Source organism: Leuresthes tenuis, unplaced genomic scaffold, assembly GCF_036924035.1.
Source record: "Leuresthes tenuis unplaced genomic scaffold, fLeuTen1.0.hap1 SCAF_9, whole genome shotgun sequence".
NCBI lineage: Eukaryota > Metazoa > Chordata > Actinopteri > Atheriniformes > Atherinopsidae > Leuresthes > Leuresthes tenuis.
In genome coordinates this window covers 9,271,710-9,291,600 of record NW_027325363.1, presented here as the reverse complement: position 1 = coordinate 9,291,600, position 19,891 = coordinate 9,271,710, and the positions used below count along the sequence as shown (strand labels likewise).

At 38.9% G+C, this 19,891-nt stretch overlaps 2 protein-coding genes across 3 annotated transcripts; one reads left to right on the top strand and one right to left on the bottom strand.

Moving 5' to 3' along the window:
• Positions 1 to 6,246: 6,246 nt before the first annotated feature.
• Positions 6,247 to 14,074, bottom strand: camkk1b (calcium/calmodulin-dependent protein kinase kinase 1, alpha b). The gene is made up of 17 exons (XM_072392191.1): positions 13,833 to 14,074; positions 11,428 to 11,764; positions 11,299 to 11,346; positions 11,168 to 11,221; positions 11,031 to 11,082; positions 10,814 to 10,947; positions 10,545 to 10,581; positions 10,443 to 10,464; positions 10,255 to 10,343; positions 9,647 to 9,846; positions 9,490 to 9,543; positions 9,322 to 9,395; positions 8,864 to 8,951; positions 8,664 to 8,792; positions 8,030 to 8,133; positions 6,684 to 6,734; positions 6,247 to 6,334 (listed from the first exon to the last, which is right to left on the bottom strand). Exons 2-17 carry the CDS (start codon positions 11,680 to 11,682, stop codon positions 6,253 to 6,255), a joined length of 1,473 nt encoding a protein of 490 aa, XP_072248292.1. The 5' UTR covers positions 11,683 to 11,764; positions 13,833 to 14,074; the 3' UTR covers positions 6,247 to 6,252.
• A 1,015-nt stretch (positions 14,075 to 15,089) lies between these two features.
• Positions 15,090 to 17,376, top strand: LOC140313696 (vacuolar protein sorting-associated protein 37D-like). Of its 2 annotated transcripts, none has more exons than XM_072391689.1 (4): positions 15,090 to 15,382; positions 16,151 to 16,322; positions 16,417 to 16,487; positions 16,829 to 17,376. In XM_072391689.1, the coding sequence occupies exons 1-4, from the start codon at positions 15,275 to 15,277 to the stop codon at positions 17,249 to 17,251; spliced, it is 774 nt and encodes a 257-aa protein (XP_072247790.1). In that variant the 5' UTR covers positions 15,090 to 15,274; the 3' UTR covers positions 17,252 to 17,376. The 2 variants fall into 2 exon arrangements, with proteins under 2 accessions (XP_072247790.1, XP_072247789.1); XM_072391688.1 differs by having other exon boundaries at positions 16,414 to 16,487.
• Positions 17,377 to 19,891: the final 2,515 nt, after the last annotated feature.

The window sequence follows — 19,891 nt, the reverse complement described above, 5'->3', positions numbered from 1 at the left end:
TGTAAGGTTTGGCCACAACTTAATTATCACATTTGCCCACATTATGTTGTTAATGTTATTGGCAGTAACGTCTCAGTTCCTCATCTTTGTATGTAATGGTCATGCGATCAGTTCTTTTCTACTGATGTTAGATGGGCCCCATAAAGAAGAAGAAACACATCTCAGTCCAATCAGCTTTCTTCTTGTCCAAATATGGCCACTTTCAAGTTCCTCTCCGCAGAAGAGTCGGAGTTTCTTTCTTATACAAGTATGTTGAAGGCTTGATATTTATATACGACTTGTGTTTCTCATTTTTCCCACTCAAGCTACGTGTCAGGGAAGCGGATCTCAGCAAAATACAAAGCTGTAACATTTGTGGGTCATTGTATATAACCTCATATCAACAACAAAACACCTTTCAGTTTTGGTGTGTGGGAACTGTGTTAGAAACATTAAAAATATGGGTTTTTTTTTGTTGTGACTGGTCACAAGTTAAAACTGCAAAACTTTTATCTCTTCACATTTTGATTAAAATCAATTGCAGATGACACATCACTCTGTGTGTATGACCATTACGAAAGGCATGACTGCGTAAAAAGGCAGTAACAACGCTGAAGCAGCGAAACACTAGCTTTGCTTGTGTGAATAGACCCAGTCTCGCAAGACAAAGTGTAATAGATATGTTTTCCCACCTTTCAAAAACAGAGCAGTGTCACATTAAGGCTCATAAATTGTGAAAAATCTTTTTCTCTGTCTGTTTTTCTTGTTTATTTTTGCACATTTAGGTGCAATTGGGACAGATTTAAGGAAGGCAAATTGTAAGCATGATACAATTTGCACAACTAGTTGTTGTTACGATTTTGAAAGGCATTTTGTGGCCAAGAAAGTGTGATGATTTTGCAATATTTGTTGTGAAACTGCTCTTTTTGTGTTTTGGATCAGTGTAACTATTACTTCTTCTGGTGTGAGACTGTTTTGCCGCTCATAAAATGCAGTATTTCTTGCTGTCCACAAATGACTTCATTAAAACACCAGTAACCTCCTGTGGCTCACGCTTCTCATAGTAGCTGTTGACCCATTCATCATCAACCAAACCATAAGGCTGTCATGGCCAGTTTTAGGGCGCTGGGGCGACAGTGGCAGCTCAGTGCACTGGCAGCAACAAGCAAATAGCTCTGAGAATGACTCACATGTAATTAACACTTTGCTCAAAGAGTACATGGATAAAGAGTGAGGGTGCCGTGAATTTCTGAGGCCATAAGGTGAAAAGTTGCAGCTTATGACCAATCAGATTTTAGAAGCAAATCCTTGGTTTACTGTTGGATTGATTCACTGTTCTCTGATACATGTACATCATCACACTGCTGTACATTTCTGAAGAGACCCCAGTGCAGACACATTGGATTTTAGAACTTTCATCATCCATGTCAACGTGATCTACACCTCAAAGATGCAAAAAAAAGTGATGATAGCTGTACAGCTCCAGAAATATCAACCCATTAGAGGCAGAGAAGGAGGGAGAAAGGAGCGATGGAGAAAAAGAGGGGACTGAGAACAGAGACAGATCTATAAATAGGCTTCCCTGCAGCCTGCGAGTAGACAGTGAGTAGACCAGAGACATCAATGTGACAGCCTCTCTACTATAGACACTCTATGTCTCAGTATGGATAGCGAGAGTTCATGTGTCTAGTTAAAATAGCCTGATTCATCACTTTTACTTGCAGCCCATTAAACACATGAAATTACACAAGCAATTGGCTGATACCTGCTGTTTTCTTAGTATTCTTTTCTTGCAGTGTTATGCTATGATAGGACAGAGGGTTGCTGACTTTTTCTGGCACAAAGATAGCTGTTATGCATGACCACTTCAACGTTAATTATTCAGGATAAGATTTTGTCTTTGTATTATTTATCAAAAACTGCCACAACGTTCAGCTGAAAGCTTTGAAATGCTATTTTAGGGAGCTCTCGTCCCAAACATTCCAGGGTATCACATACCTCTCCATCTGACTGCTGCACACAACACAGTCTTTTCAAAATTTGCTTTCCTTTGCTGCCATTACAATTACATTTGCAATATGTAATTATTCATCACTACAGAGACTTGTGCGATGAGCAGAAGTTTGTAAAGGTGAGTCTAAAATTAAGCCCCCCTTCCACCCTCCTTTTCTGGGTTACATCACTGCAAACATTCTTTCAAGACCACGCTTTTCAGGAGAATCGCAGCCATCAGAAGTAAAATGAGTGTGCTGAAATGTCATCGTTTAAACTATAAATGTTATCATCGGGAAGTTTTAAATAAAAAAAATAAAAAACTAAGATAAATAGCCTAAGCTAATTTCCTCTGGTGCCTGTCTCTCTTTAGCAGGTGTGTGAGCCGTGAACAGTGATACAGAGAGATGATCCTGTGGTCAGAGGTGGTGACCTATCTGACCTTTCTGTGCCATCTCCTCTAACAGAGCGCTGGTCATGAGGGAGTCTGCAACGAGGAAGCCACACATACTGAAACAGTTTACACCTAATGCTAATTCTGGCTTAAATATTAGAAAGGGTTTTTTTTTCTTCACTGAACCGTTTTCTTTTTAATTAACTTTTTTAAGTCCACCACAGAGAGTCTTCCTGAGATTAACTACCACTGATTAAAATGTAATTTTATGATGTGAATGAATCCAGTGAATGCTAGACTTAGCAAAAGTTACGTTTAGCATTTGCTGTTTTGACTGTTTCTTTCTATTTCCTCTGATTTCACTCTAGAGAGAGTAAGGCAAGGCATGATAAGTTTATTGATATAGCATAAATCAACAAGCATGTGATTCAAATGATTCAAAGTCCTTTTCATTCAAAAAAGTACTAAAACTAAATTCACAGCATAAGAAAAGTGGAAAAGCAAGTTTTTTAGCTAAGTGTTTAGCTTTAGCTTAGTGTTTGTAAGGGATAACAATATCTGGGCTGTGGATGTGTATAACTGTGGAATCATCTTTTGTTGCTTTGGATAATCTGAGCCATTGAGAGCATGTAAATGCTGAATAAAAGAGGTCCCAGAACTTAACCCTATGGAATTCCAAATGTAATTTTTGTCTGCTCAGATGTGTCATTACCTACAGACAAAAAGGAGCCTCTGTCTTTTAGGTACAAATTAAACCAGTTTAATGTTAATGGAAGTCTCAGTATCAAATGCAGCACTGAGATCCAGTAAATTTAAGACATAAACATTGCCGGCGTTTAATTGGTTGATTTTTAGATGAGCAGTGTGTGATATAGATGGGACCCTGACTGGATGTCAAAACAGTTTTCAGGTTTGAAGTTAATCAAGTGTTCTTGCTCGTGATCCTCTGTATGTTCTTTTACTCTAATAATGTCTTGCCTGTCATGCTTTGTTTTACAGTTCGCGCTTCAGGTGCCAACAGGTTGACATATTATACCTTGACTTTGTGGGTTTGTGGGTCTGCTACCTAATATTTGAGGTTGTGACTCACTGTGTATGTTGGCACAAGGGGTTCCCCACAGTGCAATGAAAAAGTAAGAAAATAACAAAAAATTAAAAAAATTCTTTCACTTTTTTTTTTTCAGTCATGCTGACTGAAGGGGATGTAAAGTTCAATTGACAGCAGGCCAGTAGGTTCAAATGTGGTGAGTAAGAGGCAAAGAAGGGCCAGTGACAAGGAGCTGGCTGAGGCTGAGGAGGTGAAATGTAGTGTGGTGACAGCAATTTAGGGTTATCTGGGAGAGCCAAAGGTTAGTGTTTAGCTGAGTGCTGAGGTTGAATGAGCTGGCTTTGAAAGTGGAAACTGAAGGGAGTCTGGGTGTGGGAGCAGATTCTGAAGCAAAGTTTCCCCTGACTACTGATGAAACAATGACCACAGTTACAGTCCCAAAATAAAGACCCCATTATGCATTTAGATTACAGTAGAATAGAAGAGAATAGAGCAGGATGTTGCTTGGCTGTGGGAGTTAAAGAAAAAGAGCAGTCATACAGTGAAGTTACTACTCTGTATGAACGCTGTATTGTGCTGTTGCATGGCAACTGTTTCCACAGAAATCTTTACTCAGAAGCAATCCTCTTTGGTCGTCACATAACTGCAGAGAGCAGAAAAATGGGTGGACTGCAGGAATACAAATGAACCATTTCAGCTTGCAAGAGCTACTGAGTTACATTTTCCTTTAAGCAGATTTACATAAAAATGGAGTTTTCACGTTATTTCACAATCTAAAGCTTTTTTATTTTGTGAGATTCCTGCATTGCAGAGGCCATCTTCTGTACTGAGAACAATTACAATGCAAACATATATCAATATAAATATAAATTCAAACTAAATAGATAACCTTTAGCTAAGTAATAGACAATACTTATAGCTAGCAGTGATAATTCTGCTAGTTACTTAAGATTTAGCAGGAATACTTTAATTGGTAATTTTTCTCTGATATGAAAGAGAAAATGTAGCTAGAAAAAAAGACAGCTGAAACTTTAAGTAAAGAAAAAGACAACAGTTACAACTCTAACTTAGTATTTAGCAGAACTACTTTATGGGTTTCCTTATTCTCCATTATGTTAAGATTGATCTGTTAAGTCAGAGTCAAAACAAGAAAATTCAATTGCTCTTGTATTTTGTCTTCTACTCTGTAAGCCAGTGACCCATAACTTGAATTTCATTCTCTTTCTTTCCTAAATGTTGTCATATTTGCGTATTTATTGTTCATCACAGTAAAAGTTAAAAAGGTAGGCTGGGGCATATTCCAGCTGTCCTAGGACAAGAGGCTCATTTTCATTTATTCAGTATCCATATATTTTCCACATATAGAAGACTGTTCTGTCTCACACCATCAGAGACATTGTTCCACCTACTAAACACACCACTAGAGAGAAAATCTACCCACTCAACCTAAGAAAGTCCTGCCTTACTAGAAACAAACAGTGTGATGAACCTGTAAATTTCAGGACAACATGTTGACAGTAAATGCTGTCATTTTTTACTGGCAGTAGAACTTCTCAGGGAATTTTTATGTTTTGCAGCATCATACCACCTCCTTCCTCAATACTGAAACATCTATTTTTGAAGCACAATCAAAGGAACAAAGAAATTAGGGTTGTACCAGAGTTCATACCAGATAAGGTATCTTGCTACTGAGAAAAATTATGTCACCACAGAATCACAAACGGAGACTAACATTTTTGGAAGTATTAAGTTTAACATTGCACTTGTTTTGGACTTGTGTTATTTCAAATTAACTTAAAATGTATGCTGATTCTGGGATATCTTATTCTAGGTGTAAATGTAAAAATATTCCAAAAATAACATCCATTTGATTAGATCCAAAAAAGAGCAAATTTTGTACATTTTGTGCGCACATGATTCAGCTATTTCAAGTGAAATGAAATTTACTCCTGGGTATTAGAACCATGCCCCTGCAAATGAGGCATCCTTCATGCTCTTGCTTGAAGGCACCAACACGGTGGATGATTGCTGTTGAGCTCTTTACCTGCAGCACAGTGCTGCTGCCCTCTTGTGGTCTGAACACTTAGGTGCATTAAACATTCAGACTCGGGCTTAAAAACATGTGGTGAAGTATGCATGAATGTTTTCGTTTAAAAAAGTATTTTAAATATTATTTAAGGTTAAATGCCTCAAAGAAAACATACTGAGTCATTGAATATAGACTATAATGAGACAAAAGAGGGTAAATGTATAAGACATATTAAACACTAGTGTTGTGGTGCTGCATCACACAAAAAATATAGTCAGCAGTCTGTTTGAGTTTTATGAATTTTATTATTGTCAGCTGATGTAGGAAAATGTAAAAATATCTTCTTTATGGAGCTTATTTACAATTTGAGTCCATAAATACCAATAAAACCAATCATGCCAGCTGCAACGGAAATTTTAACAGCAAACGAGTACAGTTGACACAATGACATGAAATCTTACTGTTGAACATTTTATTGATCCAAAGCACAATACATCTCTAATATATTAATAGTTAAATCTCAAGCTCTTGGACACAAACACAGCACAGTATGGTGCAAAAGACGAATAAAGTGAGAAAAGGACACAATGAAAGGTAAAAAATATACTTTTCTGCACACACACACGCTATACATGTGGGACTGGATAGTGTAGTGGTATGATTGCCACCTTCTGTGTTCAAATCCCCTGCATAAAAGGTACTACCTCCAGTAGAGGTCCATAGGCAAGACCCCCTTACCCTATCTGCCTACCAATAAGATAAAAGCGTCTGCCAAATGCATAAACACATAACATAAACACATGTGTCACATTAATCTGCACACTCTGAAAATGTTTCATCTTCATACAAGTCCTCCAACTCTCCTTCTCTGCTGCCCTCTCTGCTGACCTTCCTGTGGGCGACAAATGCTTGTTCATGCTGTTGAAGGTACTAAGTGAGATTGCAGATGAAGACAAGGAGGAGGAAAAAGGGAGAAGAGGGTTGACACTACACTAAAAATGTCATAGAGTGCGTGTTCCCAGCACAGCTCGTCACTTTTATCCATATCACCCTCAAGAGGACACAAGAGACAGGAAAGCCAACACAAAGTACTCATCAACTGCCTTTTATTTTAGGTACAGCTGAGAGCTTTGTTTTGTTTTGTCCACCTTAAATCCTCTTAAGGGTTGAACAAACAACTGATGAGCTGTGCTAAGTAAAAAGCACGTGAGCTCTGCCTAAATGCATGTTTAACAATTTACCTCAAGGAAGGATGAAGCAGAGGCGAAGACCCCAGTAAGCCCCAAGCACCACTGCAAGAAGATGTGATATAAGAAGCCAGGGTTTACACTCTGTTAGCCAGCAACACACTTTGTCATAAACACATTTTTTCTTCGCTCAACTGATGGACATTTAGGAAAATAAGTTTGCATGCCTCTTTGATTGAGAGCTACATGAGAAAACTGATTAATGTTTCTAAATACGAAGTTACAAGCAGCAACCACCGAGATTAGCTGAGGTTAGCATGCAGGCTGGAAGCGGGAAACTTTAGGTTCCCCTGTCAGTTTTTTGACACGTCAGGAAGTCTTATTTGTTTTTATCTTATTTATGTTAAGATGCTCCAGTATGGAAAAACAGTGAACAATTATGTGAAGTTGTGTTTTGTTCAATATTTGAATGTTTTTCATCCATCTTTTGACAGGAACATAATGAGAAATGACTGCCTTGTTTGATTAAAGAACACAGTTACTGTGTAAAAACTATATGAAACTGGATGAAAAAACATTGTACCATTATTACTTATATTATATATATATATAGATATATATATAATATATATATATATTATATATTAGATGTTAAACCCTTTGGATTTGTATCAGAATGAATTGTAAACTGGAACACGATGCCACAATACCTCATCCCTCCCAGCAGATCAAAATAAGACATCTTGATCTTCTGTAAGCCAGCTGAAGCATCAATCGAGACCTTTCAGATTATGAAATACTTACATTTCAATACATTTTTCGAAGCTCTCATAACAGCAACAACCCAACTATCAGCCCAAGTTTCCACATTCCCACCAGCTGTTTCTAACCTTGATTTTACCGCTAAGACATCACCTGTACCAGAAGGATTGTTTTATTGAGTGTGAAAGTGCATCCCCTGGGCATAAGTGCAGCTGGTGGCTGGGTAAGTGTGGTGGAGGAGGAGGATGTAGCTGCAGCTCTGCATCTCTTCACATAGAGGTGTAATTAGCTGTGCCCCTAACAGACAGGACCGGCTTGTTAATGGAAAACAAAAGCAGTGAAGCCCTCAGTGCTGCTGCAGAGGCTTCCATTTAGCTTATCAAGACAGGACCGATGCTTTTATCTGCCTGAGAGTGCTGTTCATTTAAGGACCGAAACACAACAAATACAGCATAAGAGATCGTCAGTATTCAAAGATTAATGATCTCGATGTGTAACATGTGAGAGACATTCTACATATGAAGTATGAAGCTGATCTAGTTTTAATCTAAGCATCTGCTCGCTGCTTTGTTTGTTAGAGGCCTAATCGCAGAGCTGGCAGAGCGGAACAGACAGGATTGGCAGAGTAGGCTACTTACGGAAGAAGACCTCCAGGGGCAGACATGGACCTCTCTGCCCGTCTGCCCTGACACTCAAAGGGATTACTAAAAGACCGCTTCCTTAGCATGGACTTAACAAGAATCTGCAGGGGAGATCAGAGAGAGTCAAAATATTTCCATGCTGCCAGTAAAGGTAAGGTAAGTAAGGAATTTTTAACAACCTTTTGTTAAAAGTCCTACTTTCTCTCTCTAGTTGATGAGTTGCTGATAGTATCTTTTTAATAATCTTATACGCTCAGACTGTTAAATAATTTCCAATCCTCCTCTGCTGTCACATAAATATTACATCATCATTATTCAAATGTAGCATCTTCAGATTACTTAATTTTTTGTTTATATTTTTCACTGAGACTTAAGTGCCAGACAGAAAATAGGCTTAAGGTGCTGACATTTGAGTGCTAATTTGAGTCAAACCAATGATATAAAAGCTGAGACTAAATGAGCTACACTAGCAGATCAATGAAGTGCCGAACCCTTGAAGTAATCAGCTGAAAGAAGTCAAAGTAAGTATCACATCAGAAATATCTCAGCAGAAGCACTCTGACAAGCAGCCTTGAGCGCTGTGGTCTTCACATTGTCAGAAGACAGAGGGTGGGGGCAGTGTGCGACTCACCACAGCAGACAGGCTAGGGATGAGTTTGATGCTGTTCTGCACATCCTCGTCAGTGACCTCCACCGCCGTGCAGTGCTCCTCCTCCAGAGGGAGAGGATTTGAGCCGTTCTCTGTCACCCACGGATGGAGCTGCGACAAAGTAACAAGGAACTGTAAACACGTTCCTTGTGAAAATGCCACGTTATGGTTCTCACTCTCACCTTTACTTCAGGGATTGTGATTCTTTCTGTGGGGTTTTTATCCAGCATCCTTTCAATGAGATCTTTCAACTCGTCACTTATCGACGGCCTGTTAAAAGAAGAGAAAAAAGAAAAGAGGGAGATGACGTGTTGAAAAAAATTGCTCTTGAAATATTTGATGTCCAAATGTCACTAATTTATACCAAGTGAGCACAAGTTAAATGATTTTGCCTTAGGTCTCACAGGTGATGAAAACCTGCTCTAATTATTCTCTAAAGACAATTATGCTCACATTCAACAGATTAAAGTTCTTTGCAGTTGTTTGTCTATGTCCAAATTCACATGGACTCTTAAAGCCTAAAACAAGCCATAGTTTGAATCCATACAGGTGGTATCGTTGCATCTTTATGCATCTGACACATAACAGTTAATTGGAATCATTGGAAGCTCTGTGTAAATGTTTCCACATGTTTGCTTACGTTTCTGGAAACTCCACTGGTTTGTTCTTGATCTTGTTGTGCAGAGAAACAACGTTCTCATCGTAAAAAGGGCACTGAAGCAGGACAAAACAAAATAAAACAGTTCACATATTTCAACTCAATGCTGGGCTGGCCTCTTACTGTACATGCATCCTGCTGCAAGCTTACCTTCCCAAAGACAAAACAGTACAGTGTTACTCCGATCGCCCACACATCTACTGCCTGTGAAATCAAACAAGGTGTGTTATCTCTGATGGGCTCTCTGTGGGTGGTCTGACAACACGTCACACCCTGAAACAGGTGGAATTCACAGATGAAGTCTCACCTTTCCACTGAAGCTGTGCTGGTTTTCAGTCATCATCTCAGGAGCCATGAAGGCTGGCGTCCCTGCTGTGCTCGACAGCATAGCATCTGTCCCCTCAAACTCATTACTCACACCAAAATCTGCGATTTTGACGTGCCCGTCGTCCCCCAGCAGCAGATTAGAGGGTTTGATGTCTCTGTGGATGATTTTATGGTAATGCACTACACACACAACAGAAAAGACAAACGAGATGGTGTTGATCAACTAAAAACACCATCTCCGTTAGCATTTTGGCATTTTATGATGTCTAAAATTTTTTATTAAGTCAAAACGTCAAAGTGAGTCACAAAACTGTGTTTCTCCTTGCTCAATGTGCAGTAACAGACAAACAAAGACTAAAATAGACATAAACAGACTAAACGATAATGTAAGATGAATATTTAGGAAATGCAATTTAAGGAAATTTCTATTAAATGCATAATTTGTTCTCTTACAAACATGACAGGATTGTTGATTAGATCTTAAACCGAGAAGGACGTCTGTATTAAATCTATCCTGTTACTTCAAATCCACATACAAGGATGTGGATTCATGTCTACAGTAAATGTCCTAAGACTCTTTTCACTTACAGTACTCTATTCCCAGGACAATATCTCGGAAGTAAAAGCAAGCCTGCTCTTCCGTTAAGGGGTTGTCTGTGGGTACCTCCATCACCGCTCTGACCACGTGTGAAGCAAAATAGAACATGGTGTCATTACTATATTTCATCACCAAATCTTTATGTAGCCAACTGTTGCAACAGTACACAAAAACATACCCTTTTGTCATCAGTTCGAAGGCTTAATGATAAGTAATCAGATTTTAATGACAGTTGTACTAACACAGTATTGCTGCTTGAAACAGATGAGTGATTTCCTACCCATGTGAAGTCCATCTTCATTGGGGTCATCGAGCACCTAAAAGGAATATTATTAATGAGTCGTCTCATGTTTTTCTAGTTATTTTTGTAAACAATCAGTAGAACTATTGTTAGTTTGACATTTTTAAAGTGTGATTTAATTTATTTTGCATGTATTCTGCAAGCACAAACAACTTTGGTTTCTCTTATTTCTAATAAAGTTTAAGTCTGTATCACAGTATGTAATCTGGCAACGGTTCTGTTTTTTAACATGCTGCCGTCTCACCGACCTCCACCAGTCTCACAACATTATGATGGTCCAGCTTCTTGAGGATGGCGATCTCCCTGTACGCTCTCTCCAGAGGCAACATGGGTTTAGTAATCAGGTCCTGCTGGGTGTTGGATCCTGGAGGAGGCAGGCGGCCTGGAAGTACACAAAAACACACATCATCAACACCACAAGACTTAGACAAGAGGAACCTTTTTAGACATTTAAATGATACTCACGCAAAAACCCAAACTGCCTCATCAGCCTCTTCTTTGAAACTACTTTCATTGCCTAAATGAACAAAATAAAATTAATTGATGTTGATAAAGATAAACTCACATAAACAGTTAAATTTAGCTTAAAAGCTTTGGCTTACATAGTACTGTTCAGAATCTTCATTATAGGCTAATTTCACCACTCCGTATGAACCCTGCAGTACACAGAAAGCAGAGCTTTATAAATTGTCACTCATAAATAACTACATCATCTATCATACTGATTGATCACCTTTCCAATCTCTTTCTTCAGTTTATACTGGTTGAGCTGGAGACAATCCTACAGAAATTAAAGGGAGAATTAGAAAATATCTCAAACAATGAGCTTAGTTTTTCCACATTCCTCAGAAACATTCCTTACATCTACGTCTGTGATCGACACCCGTTTGGTCTCGATTGTCGGCTGTCGGGCCATGCGGCTTCCCCTCTCCTGCAGGGACATCTTCCTGTCTGAGAGTCGAGCTCTGTGGCCACTGGCGCTCCTTGGAGCCCCTGACCTGTAGCCGTTAGGCGGGGTCATGCGGTTGGCAGCCACATCCATGGCTGCCACCATGTCTGCCAGCTCTCCGTGGAGGTCAGAGTCCAGCTCTGACCTGCAAGCGTTGTCAACGCTCATGGTGGGTGGTCGGTTCTGGTTCCCTCAAAGCTGAACGTCCCAGAGGCGGCTTTGTAGAAGGGCCAGAGGATGCATTACTGCACTGAGATGTGAGGAGGCAGAAACAATGAGAGATGGCGGGGATGTGAAAACCAGCTGACTGAGTGTTGTTTTGTTGAAGTACTGAGAGATTAAATCAAGACAATCAAATCTAGCAGTGATCTACCAAAATGCATACATCTAATATCTTATAATTATTGTTTTATGGGTTTGATAATCTGACACTACTTTTTAAGAGGCTGAGTCTCACATCCTGGTGGTGAGGATGACCCACGAGTCAATCTTCACATCATACTGTGTGAAGACAATATAGTAGAATATAATACAGTGCAATTAGCTTTAGTGCTGCTGTATTTATGACTAATGTTGTATCAAGTCTTTTGGGGCTCCAGAGGTAGAAATAAAACAAAAAAAAAATTTAATTATGAGCATCAGGGTTCATAATTACAGCACTTAAATGACATTAATTTACAGCAGATCATTTTGTGACTGCAATAAAATAGATCAACAATAATATTAATAATATGGAGTTTTCTCAGAAAAATCCAAATATTAGCTTTTTCTTCACAGTGAATTAAGATAATTCAATGCTGTTTTTCTCAGTAAAATTACTTTTTAACAGCTTATCAGACAAATTTGAGGATGTTTTTTAAATCATAATGTTAAACACAAATTAAGTGATCCATAGGAAAACTAATTTAAAGATTGATAATGGAAACAGAATAATATATAATTCTTAGAATAAGGAAACTGCATAAATAAGGATTATAGCAGTTTAACTTTATTTCTTAATTCTTTTCAAACGTACTCGGATGTCAAACCACGTTTTCCAGCACTTTATCTCAAGGAACACTCCCTCATGCATGTTAATAAGTTGGACAAATATTTTTAGATACATTCCAGTCTACTCTAGATCACCACCACCCAGTAAACAATAAGTAGAATTATCACATCTAGGCTCCTGTGAGAATTTACAACCTGTGTTGGATGTTATCAGCACATACAATTATTACATTATTGTAACTCCCATAGAAGTGGCCTGGATGCCCTTCTCCACCTCCCAGAAAACTCAGGCAGGCGTCATCATCCACTCTGATCAATGTTAAACAGAAAGTTACTGAAATCAAATGATTTCACACCTAGATGCACAAACATGTGCACCAACCAGCTGCACATTACAACCAACCAGCTGGAGCTTTAGTCAACTTGAACTCTTCCATGAAACTCAACTAACGGCAACGATGATGCTTCAAACAGTCCTGCATTCATATGTGCAACAACCTAAGAGAGATGACTGCATCATGTAGCATAAATGCATTAAATACATTGTTTGTTTGTAGTTGTTTTATATCTTTGCTAATAACTTGATAAAATACAACATGCAGCAGAAACACGCCCAACACCACAAGGACTTTTTCCTTTCCTTCCGCAAATTTTGTGTTGTCATTACAGGGACAAAAAACTTGTTTAATCAATAACGATACCAAAGGTGCTCTACCAAAAACACAGGCCATGAAACCACTGCTGGGACCACAGCAGTAAATTATGTCTGAAGCAAAACCTTTGTTTTCTGCAAGTTAAATATCTGCCCTAAGAAGGCCTGGAAGTTTTTGTTTGCTTGCTGAATACCCTGCAAATGAGGCATTTAAGGATAAATAAGTGATTTAACATTGATGTGACTTCTTCAGACCCCCAGAAAAGGCTTGAGAATGTGAAGCCAGGTGAACAAAAATTAAATTACAGACACAGAAAATAAGAAAACTCTCCTGGTGATAACAGCCTGGCAGTAGACAACATTGCATAATCATCACTGTTGCCTAAAATACAACACAGAGGACTGAAAAGCCTCTTATGTAACTTAGCGGAAAGCGATCACAGGCTTGTAAATTCACATTTACACAGAGCATTCGACTGCCACCAAATACACACACATAATATTTCAAAAATGTATTGTATTGTATCCTGTTGCATCATGAGCATGTAAAAATGGTAAAATGTGTTTATTATAAATGAGCAACATGAGGTTCTGGCAATCAGCAAAAAGCTTAATGCCCACATCAGCATACCATACTGATAATATAAAGGTCAACTATGAGAAATAATGTACTCACAAAGTGGAGGCGTCCCGTTTTCAGGGCTGTTGTGGTGAATGTGCATGTTGTCTGCAGACGAAGCTCCTCTCAGTCTCCAGGGCTTCCCCTGACAGGCGCCTGGGACAAGAGCAGAACGCGTCTTAGGGATTAACTCAAGCTACATATAGATGAGGCAGAGTTATTCTGAGGGTGGCAGCCCGGCTGGCCCTGTTGACAGGACAGACAGCACAAGGTAAACACACAAAGCTCAGTGTTGGACGTCAGAGTAACACACACTGAGGTAAAAACACACTGTACAGTGTATAAAGCCCCACTCTTCATCTGTCAGTGAGGTAACTACACATCATGGGAAATAAGCAGCATCATAACTACCATACAGTGTATGACTGTTATAAGATGACATTTTGTTTCTGAACATGTTTATTATATTTTCATTGTAGCAGTTTATTAAAAATATACCAATCACATTTAAAGCAGAATGCATAAGTGTGACTATAAAAACTGCAGCATAATATTTGATAGCTTGTACAATAATTTTATTCTTTACTCAAACCCTGAAATGTTTACACTTTTTAGTTTTAGGAATTTCACATAAAATGTTGGGACAATTTTGCCTCGGAATTCTTAAAAAGGCTGCGCTCTAAAGATAAATATCGAAACTCAAGACGGTATTAACCATAATCAGTGTTGGTAATAACGGCGTTAGAGTATAAAGGCGTTACTAACTTTTTCAGTAATGAGTAATCTAATTAATTACTTTTCCCATCGTTGCAACGCTGTTGCCGTTACTGAGAATGTGGCGCGTTACTACAATTTGGTTGAATGAAACGCAAGGTGTCAGGTTTTGGGTACACATCAGCTGCCTGAAGAGAGCAGGGGTGGGGATGATGGCCAGATGTTCCTTTGTTTCGTTTTTACCCAAGTTTACACGTGTTTCTTAATTTTGCACTTGAATTTTATTTTCAATATTCATTTTTTATATATTTTCATTTCTATGCATGTCATATGGCATGTTGCAATCTACTGAGTTCAAATAAATACCAAATGTTCTAAAATACTGTATATAGTGTTTTTATTCTTCAATCAGATAATATAAACATCTTTATATTAAAAACTCTTACAATGAGGTAACTGAGTTACTAAATCAATTACTTTTTGGGAGAAGTAATTTGTAACAAACTAATTTTTAAAGTAAGATGACCAACACTGCCAGTAGCCTGTTGGTTGAAACAGACGACAAAAAATGTAATAAACAAGCTTGCGCACCTATCCTCTTCCCACGAACGTCAAACTGTCATAAATGCTGAACTCATACTCAGCTATGTGCTCTGTCAACTTGTGATGGCGCGGTTTCCCACACTCCATAAATGCAGCAGTACCTGCTCTCGTAGCGGGACGCTTCAGGAGCTGCAGGTTTCTAAGTGAGGCGGCAGACGGGGCGTCCGGAGCTGGGGGTCGTTATGTCTCTGCCGGCACAGCTGCATCTCGGCGTTCGGAGGATAAGAGAACTGCGAGAGCTGCTAGAAAACGAAGAAGAAATAAACCATATTGTTAGGTGCAGCGACAAGGTGAGTGGAGGGACAACAATGTTTTAAGAAGAAACCTCGGAAAAAAGTAACTTTACAAATAGCACGATGCAAAAACACGGTGACAAACACTTTGTAAGAGGAAGACTTCTGCACTGACAGTGTTAGGCCACCTCAGAAAACATAAAGATTTAAAGTAAGAGTATTACTCCTTCCGTTGTATCAAAAGCAGAAAATCTAATTTCCAAATCATGCAAAAGTGACTTGAACTAGTATTAAACTGATGAATAATGATTTCAGCTCTATTTTGTTGATGCCATGGGGTTGTTTCATTCGCAAGTATCATATTTCAGTAACTACATAGTTTTCAAGGTAAAAAAAAAAATAGGATTAACTCAATTGCTTTTTTGGAGAAGTTATTTGTAACTGAATTACTTTTTAAAAGAAAGATTACCAACACTCCCCATAACATACAATTTAGGTTGTGGGCATTTGTTTTGTCACTGGAGGGTATAGAATTTTTTTTTTCATAAGAAAGACAAGGATGTAATAGAATATACTGATTTTAAAAGTACAGCACTCGTATCCTACTAAGGTACAGCTGGAGCAACAAAGCATATGTACCTTTTTAGGACCATTCCTGCACCTTGATTTCTTAGTGTGGTGGAAGTTAAAGTATAAAGTGGCAAGAGGGGAAAACATTCATGAGGCTACATCTTCACATCAGTCCTGCAGACTAAATCATTAATCCTATTTTTTTCTTCCAACCAAATCATTTCTGACTGGGTTTGTTGTTGTGGTCGTGGCCAGTTTCAGAGGCTGCAGTGGGCTGCTGAGAAGATGCTGGTGTCGAATCAAAAGCTGGCCAAAGCCAGTCTCTCCCAGAAGCCAAGATTTAGAGATACAAAGCTGCTACTTGCAATGAAGTACAAGGAGCTGGAAAAACTTAGGAGCATCACTCAGGCCAAACAGGAAAAACTTGGTGAGTTTTGAACCAGACTCTGGTCTAATTTCTGCCAAAACTGCTGAAGGTGTTCAATTAATGTCCTGAAACATTTTATATTCTTTTGTAGCAGAAAAATACAGCATTCATCATGCTCAGCTGTGCCTCCTGCAGAAGATCAATCGCGCAGAGGAGCAGTTTGAGGTAAGAAAATTGTTTTTTTTTTGCCTGTTTTCTTTAATAAAATATGTAACGAGACATAATTCAAATAGCTTGTTGTTAATAAGATGCTGTTGAAATTTTTTACTGCAGCCTATAAAAGAGATCTGCAGGATTGGCAATTTATAGATGTCTCTTTGCTTCATTACATGAGATAAATGTTGGTAATTTAGGGAAATATACTAAATCTGGCACAGCTGTGGGACTCGGAGTCAAGTAGAACACGTTAAAATTTTTTTCATTTTTCACACTTAAAGGAGCAACATGTCAGGGTATGATAGAAAAACAGGGGTGCTGCAAAACATCTTCAGCATTTTCTCTCACAGCTGCTGTTCCAGAGGTTTTCAGAAGGAAAGACAACATTGGCAGATTTCTTGGACTCCTCTCTGAGCTCTCTGAAGCTCCATCACATCAGGTTGGACCTGGTGAAGAAGCTGCAGGAGATAATTGGACATCAAGAGAAAACAGAACTCAGTGAGCTTCTCCCTGAGTGTTTCTCAATGGGCATTTCAGATCAGATCCATCCAGTCTGCAGTCTGACCACAGCCGCCATGTTACCCGCCTGCTATCACCCTCCGTTCCTGCTGCCGCTTGGCACCCACGTAAATGCTGCGCCGTGTTTCCAGCACTCACCGTTTTGTTTTGAGGACCATGAGTCCCTGAACTTAAGACGAGGCCTCCGCTGGCCAGTGAGACCCGTTCGCCTTCAGCCACTGGAGGTGCAGCAGAGGAGGCGTCAACAGCAGTGAAGTCGAATCCAGAATTATGGTTCACTTAATTTACTTTTTAAATAAGTGTATTTAATTATCTCACACTTAATGCAGATTTCTTTCTATTCTGGTAAACAGTAACAGCTTTAGCTTTTTGGTCTCAAGGATTTGACTTGATGTGAGGTCAAATCTGAGCTTAATCTGTCATACATCTATGTATCTATGTATGTCCAGCAGTTGCAACTTTTAACATGAACAGTATTTATATTTTCATTCATTCTGGATTTTCAAATGGTGAGAGAAATGTTTTTGATTTCAGACTCAAAATTGTTATTCAAAACATGTTCTGAGGGGATCAAAAGCGTGTTGTTAATCACATGATAATACTGAGATCCAATAAAAACTCATCTGGTAAAGTTAGACTCTTTTCTTGAATATTGGGTTATTATCATCTCTTCATAGTTTAAAGCAAAGTTACAAAGACCTAAGTTCACACTAAAGAGAGATTTTCTGAATGACACCTTGATAAAACGTATGTCTAGTGGTTAGATTGACAAACCTCAATAATATAATTTCCTTCCCCAAGGTCCGACTCCCACCCTCTGTTTAGGAAAGGTAAAGTGCCCCTTTATTTCAAGGGGTCAAGAAAAAGTGGTAATCTAGTCATCCACGTAACCCCAAGAGGCCCAGTTGACGGGCTAGATGACCACAAGTCCTTGATCCCTTCTAGAAAATTGGGCTTTTTTGGAGGGCGGCCTTTGAAAGGGAGGAGCTATACTAAACGTTTTCAGACACATGGTCTGAAGGTGCTTTCAGAGTAAATCAGAGCATTAAATAAACCTCTTAATAGACACAGAAAGAAATAATGGAGCTGTAACGTGCATGTTGTGGGTACTTTAAACCACCTGTGCAGTAAACATTGTGCCTTCTGATCATTGATAATCGCTGTTTACTGGTTTAAGACCAACTTTAAGCTGCCAAGTCTGATCAGAACTCAGTGTTTCCTCTGCTGTGAACTTGAACTACTCACCGACACTTGATATCTCTGGTCATTTATTTGCGCCGACTCTTGCCAAGGTCAGCGAAGGAGCACAAACAGCTCCTCCTCTTGTCTGAACGCTCCCCTCCCCCTGTGCATCCTCACATTTACTCGCAAGTCTTTTGATAAAAGGTCAGCAATAATCCTGCCAAATTCAACGCTTGCTCAGCATCCTTGTGTTTTGGCACAAGTGAGTACACCAGAGTGGTCCAGTTCAGGATGCCATACCAACTCAGCCATAAAGAAACCTCACCGGCAGTACAGGAGATGATTAGCAAGGTGGGGCTTGTTCACAGGCTTTTGTTACAGCACATACTTCAGTTACATCTTTGTCAGCAGCCTCTTTTGTCCCACAAGACTCGAATTGGGCAATTTTCTTGTCTGTCAGCTGATTGTTTTGTACTTTTCACCTCAGTCTCATCCAGGTCTCTGCATTGTTAGAGTATTTTGGCACAGAGTTGCTTGGAAACTTCTGAAACTTAGAAAAAAAAAAAGGACAAGCTGACATTGGACCCTGCTTTAGAAGCAAGTGGCCACACATGCTTGGTCATATCTAGCTTGGAAAGTCTCTTTGTGGCTCACACCTCACAGTTAGGGGGTCCCTTATCTTCACATTGTTGTCCTGAAAGGTCTCATGGAAAGGGGATTATACTGCAGAGTATCTGTAACAGCATCCGGTTGTGGAGCAGGTATGGAGTGACACACGGTGAGAATCATTGTGGATAAATGTGGGTCAGGGTTCTGCTAATCTCCTCCTTTTAAATCCTTTTAACCAGAAGTGCATATTTTTCAGCTTATGACATTTATAGGCTATTTCATTTGCAATATATGTGGTTTAAGTGTCTTGTTTGATGCAACAATTCATAGAGCATAAATAAAACATTTACACACTTTGGAGCAGTGAGAACAGCTTCACTCTTATCTGCATGAACAAAGGTCGCCAACAAGAGATAAATTCAAACCTGACAAAAATTAAATCAAGCGTAAGGTGACCAAAGTAGACACAGAAAACAGGCGTGGACTGAAAATGTGTAGGCTGGGGGCGACTCAGTTATAAGTCTGAAATCAGGTGATGTATTTTCAACTAGATTTACAACATTTAAATGTCTCCTTTGGCAGGCTGTGTTCATTTGAGAACTTTTAAGAAGGAGCCCCAGAGGCTTTTAAAATAATCATTAAACAGCACTGATAGAGGAGGCAGTTGTTGTTCTTGTACATGCACATAAAGTCACCGCAGTGATGAACAAAACTCACCTGGTTGAAGGAGAAAGATACATTTTTTATCTGCCATCAGTTCTTTAATGAGTTCCTCAACATGTAATTCGAAGATGATTTATCAGTGTTGTGTTGGCTGTTTATCTACAGAGTACATTATGTTACATTGATGACATCAAGGCGTTTTGACAATGAAAACTTCACTTTACAACCAAATCTGGATAACCTTATTTTGTGCCTAAGAAAGCTGAAACATGTGTTTTTCTTATGATTTCTTTCTATTTGAAGACCAAATACATCATGTTTACATGACTTTAGAAAAGAAATGTAATAGATTTATTGTTTTAACTCCAACCAGATTTGTACAATACATGTAAACATGCTAGTCCAATTGAAATTGTAAATACTAAATAATACAATAAATA